This window comes from Tubulanus polymorphus, chromosome 2, assembly GCF_964204645.1.
Source record: "Tubulanus polymorphus chromosome 2, tnTubPoly1.2, whole genome shotgun sequence".
Lineage (NCBI taxonomy): Eukaryota > Metazoa > Nemertea > Palaeonemertea > Tubulaniformes > Tubulanidae > Tubulanus > Tubulanus polymorphus.
The window spans coordinates 19,155,260-19,161,931 of NC_134026.1; the positions used below are offsets into that span (position 1 = coordinate 19,155,260).

Sequence of the window (6,672 nt, forward strand, 5' to 3'; positions counted from 1 at the left end):
AAATGATATGACAACTGAAAAGGACATATTCATATGTGTATCTGTTCACCTAAGTAGGAAGCCTACGGACTTTTGGGGAATTTGTTATCTATTCCTTTTTAGAGTCCGCTTCAGAGACTAAAACGCGAATGTCGGACTGCATTGTGGATATTCATTTCCGTGTCTGTCGAACGAGTGGATTGTTTGTTTTTCAATGTTTGGGTCAAGAATACTGAGAAAACGCTGGGTTCTGGTGGTTATATTTGGTCTGTCGCTGTTGTACTTTCTACATGCTACTCTATTCGAGGTAGGCTTATGTCACTGATTATCCTACCTTCAAAAGGGTCTAAACTTTTTATGATTCACTCTCTTAGTCTTATTACTTTCCACAGTCCACTGTACTGTCTGTTGGTGACAGTTGTGGCCTAAAAACAGTCAATCATTCAGTGTGGAACCTACCAATACGATTCTCCTTAAGACAAATCCGATTTATTACGATGATTTCCAGCAAATCCTGGCTAAGATATTCAGGGTCCCTACAACTCCTTGATTCCTTGAAAACTCCTTCTAAACCAAAGATATTTTTCAAGGTACTTGAAATTGAATATGCTTGAATGTGAGCAAAATGCCCAAAAGTCCTTGAAAATTCCTTGAATTTTGAGGAATTGGCAATTTTTTGCCTCTGGGTCTACTTATTATATACCCAGAATTCCACCGAATTAAATGGTTTATTGAGAAAAACATTACTGATTTAGGAGGAGTCGACTGTAATTGAGATACGAAAGGGATACTGACACTACTCGAAATTTTCTCCTTGAAAAGTCCTTGAATTCTCGAATGACTGATATGTAGTAACCCTGATATTTATATCAATCAAGATTTGGATACAAAAACATTACCAAACCCATTAAATAGGACAATTTCACTTTAGCGTATAATTCAGGCCTATAGGCCTACCAGTCCCACTGGATGTATAACGATTTTGTCATCTCGTGTAAATGAGTCAACTCATTTTAAGTCTTAATGTACCTAACTCTGCTCAACTTAGTAGTATCTCAATGTTAGAAAATGCGTTTTTCAAAAATATTTTCTATCGCGTATTGCAGGACTGTAGCGTTACCTGTTCTAATGTCGCAAAACGAAAAGTTTTTTGCTTTGATGTTAAGTAAGAACCATAGCCTTGATTCGAAAATTAAACTTTAACTTAAAATTTTTAAGTAGGCCTAGGTGAGGTGAGCAGCTTGTCAAAAGGGACAAGTTGTCTGTATCAGAGTAAGCCTACGAGTTGAGTCGGGTACGAGTTGACTTGCTACCGTGACTTAAAGGAGGTTCCACTGTCTGGTACCAGGGAGGTGGCCCACCTCCGGCTGCTGGTACTAAGAATTATACCTGAAAATTCAATATGTGACCGATGATATGAATGGCTCCGACCACAGAGAGGACTCGTATCAGAGTTGTAGGCATTGCAAAAATGATTAGACCCTATGTGTTAAATCCAGACTCGACTTAACACAATAGTTTTTTCCCAAAAAATTGCCGCAATCACACAATTTTCTATAGCCTGTGCATGGAGTCGACGATGTCAAATGGGCCCTTGCTAGATTTGGCTCTACCAAAAATGCTGGACCGGGTCCATGCCAAATTTTTAGTTCATCAAATTATTGCTTATGGATGCTCATGGGTCCTGGAACTGACTCACTTAGTATCAAGTGAGTGGACACTTAGGCACGGGCAAAATTTGACTCGGGTCCGATTGTGGCCAGTTTGACCCGGGCCAAATCATCTCCCTGTGATCAATTGGGGCATATTGAATTTTCAGCTTGTTTGAAAAGACATTGGGTGCCCTAGTTCAAACAGTTTTGGTAGACTAATGCATGCCTGATAGGCCTAAAGGTAGGCCTATGAAATGACCAGCATAGATGGGCAGCTGAACAACACATGGATTAATAATCGATGTTTTAGTTCAGATGCCCATCTGTACTGGTCATTTTAAGATCTATATCAGATAGCTATGTGCTACCAAAATAGAGTTAAAGTGTACTCTAAAGGTTTTAGTTTTATTTATCTCTAATGCGGTGCGGTAATGAAGTATCGTATCTTACCAGGTTCAGAAAAGGTTTACCAAAAGCATATTGTTTAGTAAACTTTATCTGCTAGTTTAAATTGTTTTGAATTTAACTTTCTCTCATCAGGATCGATTGGCATTATGAAAAATATTTTTTGTGGAGTCTGAAATTCTCATTTACAACCTGTCCAAGATGTCTTTTGAGAAAGCTTGTTCAGTTTCATTAGAAGTTGACGCGGCAAAAAGCAGAAAAACCGAGTCCATTTTAAATCATTTTTCCTACTGTAATAGCCTATAAAGCCATGAGAATGGAAGTATTATTTTTGTGTACCAATAGGGGTATTTTAGAAATGTATGAGGTTTATATCAATTTTCATCATTCACCGTTTTTTTTTCTTGGAATTCCAGATGATCATATTACAACTAATGAAACGAACAAATAGGCATGGCTCTAATATAGTTGAATTCAGAAGACTCACTGATAAAATGCACACTAAAAATGTAGTAATAGCATATGCCTAATAGTAATGAATTTTTGCTAATAATGAAATTTTGTTTGCGGGCATTTGGGCGCAAATCTAATACTTCCATTCTCATATCCTAACTGATAAACATTCGAGTAATCAGGGCCTAATCTTGTTCTTCATACCGTGAGAAACCGATAGCAATCCATTAGCCTAAGTAGTATGAAGGAACCAGTAGTAATATGAAGTACGACTAACCAATTATAATCTGTAATAGTAATAAAGTAACCAATCGATAATACTTTGTAGCCGGCCTAACCTACACTTATTTATCTAAAGTAATATGAAGTAATCAATACGGGCCTATGGGTCTGCAATCTGTACGAGTAAAAAGAAGTAACCGGTAGTACATAATCTAGAGTACCGTAATATGCCTATGATGTAAGCAATTAAATACTAATCAGTAGGCTTAGTATTTACTCCATATTTTATTATAGGTGATATTATGTACATAAAATGAATATAGGCCCTATGTGACGTTATTTGGGGATGAAACAATGACGCCATTGTCGTAGGACGTATCGCAAATAAAGCTCAATCATGACATCGTGTTAAATCTATGAGTTAATCTTTATTTACTGCCGCAGCTCGAGGATAGGATCCCAGAACAATTGAGAAATACAACAATAACTATGGGTTACTCCATGTAACTTAGTATTACTATTGGTTGCCGGTTGCTCCATATTACCGGTACTTCAGATTACTACACTTAACATTTAGCCTATAATTCCAGTTTTGATTATGTTTAGCCTACTTCAGTGACTTTGACTAATATTCGCAACACTTAACAAAATGCTTCGATCAATTTCAGAGTAATTTGCGTATAAAGTCCGACGAGTATGTTATGAAAAAGCGAAGAGTGATACCTGAGCTTTTCCAGTGGCAGCCAAAATATGATAAGAAAAACGCTTCTTTGATCAAAACATGTCGAAATTCTGTACAAGGAAAGTCCCTCATTGCGGATGAAAGAGGTAAAAAGCTGGCATCATCATCTGTCAGTCGGCTCATGGCAGTAAATCTAGAATTCAAGCCAAGGGCCATCTCAAAAATATAACAGTTAATCTATTGAAATAACATAAGGACCTTGACCAGGTCCATCTCCTTTTTCGAATGAAGAAAACTTTTTATCAATCAGAGAATGGAGAAACAACAGTCCGGGCTGCGTTACTGACTCAATGGGTATTGAAGGTATCCGATATCTCCATTCTCAGGAGGTACAATAGGTTGATCGTCAACTGTTGATTTGACGAATTTCATGTTTGATTTCTTGAAATCAAGGAAAAATTACCCGCGAAAGGGTGAATATGAGAGAGCGTACTCGTGACTTTGAAGAAAAAAATCGGCATGATTTTGTGAATCTCTTGGTATAATTTTCCGTGAATTGTGAATGTCTCGGCGAGCATCAAATCGAATAGGGTGGGAATTCGAACATCATTTGGTCAGAATTGAACGGTTTATTAACGTGTGGCAAGTGAGGTTATGTAATAGACATTCATTTGCCTTTCGGTTATGGTTTTGAATGCCGTATAGTTGGGGTTGTTACGACTTCAATGCATCATTTATTCATAAAAACTAAAACCGTTCATGAATATGGCCGTGAAATTGTGAATTTCCTCATTTTTTTACATGAAAATGTGGATTCATACCCCCTATTGCCCCCCATTCATTCTGTCAGGGGGTTTGATTGCAAAATGGAGCCACCATTCAATATTGATGATTGTATAGGCTATTCCAATTGTCTCAATCATGGCATTTAGAAAGTATACTCGTATATGCCGCTATAAAAACTCTTCAAACCTTCTCTCAAGGCTTATCTAACCCTTAACCATACATTAAAACTTTTACTGCTTTAGCTGAGTTTCAATGTCATTGGTATTAGGATTTTGTTCTCCTGGGGGCGCTCAATGCTGAAATTGTCAGATTGTTGGTATCATCCCTGGACTCCTAGTTTAGGGAACCAACCGAGACACGTTTGACTGTGAAGTAAAAACCCACAATATAATGAAAAAACTAAATGTGAATTAGTGACAAGGCTACTATGTGATGCCTGGTGTAGCTGCTAGGATATAGTGAGTGAGGAATTGATTTTGAGGGGAGAAATCTAATCTTACTTGGAATTAAACTGTTAAATCACAGAGTTTTTAGAAATAATAGCTGACTTTAAGAATGCATCATTCATACAAATCAGAGCAAGGGTAGATTAATTGGAGAAATGTGTGAGAAAATAGCATTCAGTGGTTTGGCATTTTCAACGTCTTTTTGGTGTTCTTTTTTATGTACATTTAATGATAGTGGGTCTTTACTTTATTCATATCTGACAGTCAACTGTCTGTGGAGACCAAAAGTTTAACTGTATGTCCACTTATATATTGTTAGGTTACGTTTGTGATCGATTGAACATTTTGCCCGGTGGATGTTGTGATATAAAGTCGCGATCAACGAAACACTATATCTGTGATAGTTGTCTTCAGAACGGTTGCTGTAATATCTACGAACACTGCGTTTCTTGTTGTTTACAACCTGAAAAGGTAAAAATTACAGATACGAAAACTGAATAAATTCATGATAATAGATAGTCCATTGTTCCTCTGATATTTATTTACTCGTCTTAATGACCAGAAAAATATATGAAGCATTTTGTGCCTTTCAACCAGAAAAATGAGAACCTGTAGTAATTACGCATGTGCAAAAACATTTTATTTTGGATCTTCAGCCGCCATAGGAATTGCCCTTGGAAATGATTTTATTCTGTTGTTTTTTTTCAGCAACCGCTGTTGCGAAAAATATTAGGAAAAGCTGCCGACGCATTGAGTCACATTTTTGCCTCTGTAACGGATCATTTTGAACTCTGTCTCGCCAAATGTAGAACATCGTCTCAGGTTAGTTTATTTACTGGTAAAAGTGGTCCTATCTCTGTCGGTATCTCTGTTTCACTACCATACCACATTAATCCATTGTCCGGATATTGACACTTTTCATCTGTCCGTCAGTCTGTACACGGATTTGTTTTGTAAAGTTTTGAAAGCACATCAATGGGTTGTCTTGATATTTGGTTTATACATTTATCTACGTACCACCCAAAGACTGGCACGATCTGAGTAAAGATGGCTGACTGGCAGCCATTTTCGTTCACCAAAAAAGCACTTTTTGCACATGTTTAAAGCTCTATGATTGTAGTGAGTTTCAAGCTCATAGATTACTGTATTTGTCCGCCAGGGGCGTTGATTATTGAAATTGTCAGATCGTCAAGCATTTCACCAAGTGGGTATGGTATACATTTTTCCCTGGGTAATGTGGCTGATGAAACTCTGTGATCCAAGTTATTCTCAAAAATGTGCAATATTTGTTAGGTGCTACCATCTTTTGATAGACATTTTAATCGTGTGACAATACAGGTAGACACAGTGAAATTGTTTTTCTCTAACACGCAAACATGCCACTAGAAACTGCTTAAGAAATCATGTAATTTTTCCTCCATTTCGTTAAATTGCAGAGCGTTCAACACGAGAATTCTTATCGCGATCCGGCTGCGAAATTTTGCTACGGGGAAAACGCGCCCAATCTACAACCGCAGGCTGCGTCGTGACAAGAACACACGATAACTCCCACAATCTCCATACTACCATCGTAGCATAGCCATTGACTAGTCAAAATATCTGAATGAATGAATTTTTCTTAAAGATTAAGAAAAATAATTTTCTCTATAAAACTACCTGTAGTTCAGATTAACTCAGACTTAATCCAAATATTTATATTTAAATGTAATTTTGTTGCATACATGCCATATGTTACAACTGGCTTCCCTAGTCTAGAGTAGTCTTTACTGCCTATGTGTATTATGTTTTATGTTCATTAGAATATGATTTGATATATTTATATTATTGTACATACATTCTGATATCTGCTGTATCTTTTTAGATAGTATCTCCTATGTAATAACGGTCTTTTTAAACTTTTTTTCTATTTGCAAACTTTAACTACGTATTTCAGATTATAGCTTAAGTGAATTTTTTTTTTTTTTTTAATTTTTCTGCGTGTAAATCTTTGAATTAGTATTAGGAAGTCTATCAAATTTCAATTGAATGTGATTTCATTGAACAACGT

General features: G+C 36.6%; 1 protein-coding gene across 1 annotated transcript; it reads left to right on the plus strand.

Moving 5' to 3' along the window:
* Window positions 1-171: 171 nt before the first annotated feature.
* Window positions 172-6,216, plus strand: LOC141900386 (SREBP regulating gene protein-like). The gene is made up of 5 exons (XM_074787266.1): window positions 172-286; window positions 3,380-3,539; window positions 4,945-5,096; window positions 5,334-5,447; window positions 6,062-6,216. The coding sequence occupies exons 1-5, from the start codon at window positions 194-196 to the stop codon at window positions 6,152-6,154; spliced, it is 612 nt and encodes a 203-aa protein (XP_074643367.1). The 5' UTR covers window positions 172-193; the 3' UTR covers window positions 6,155-6,216.
* The last annotated feature ends 456 nt before the right edge of the window (window positions 6,217-6,672 follow it).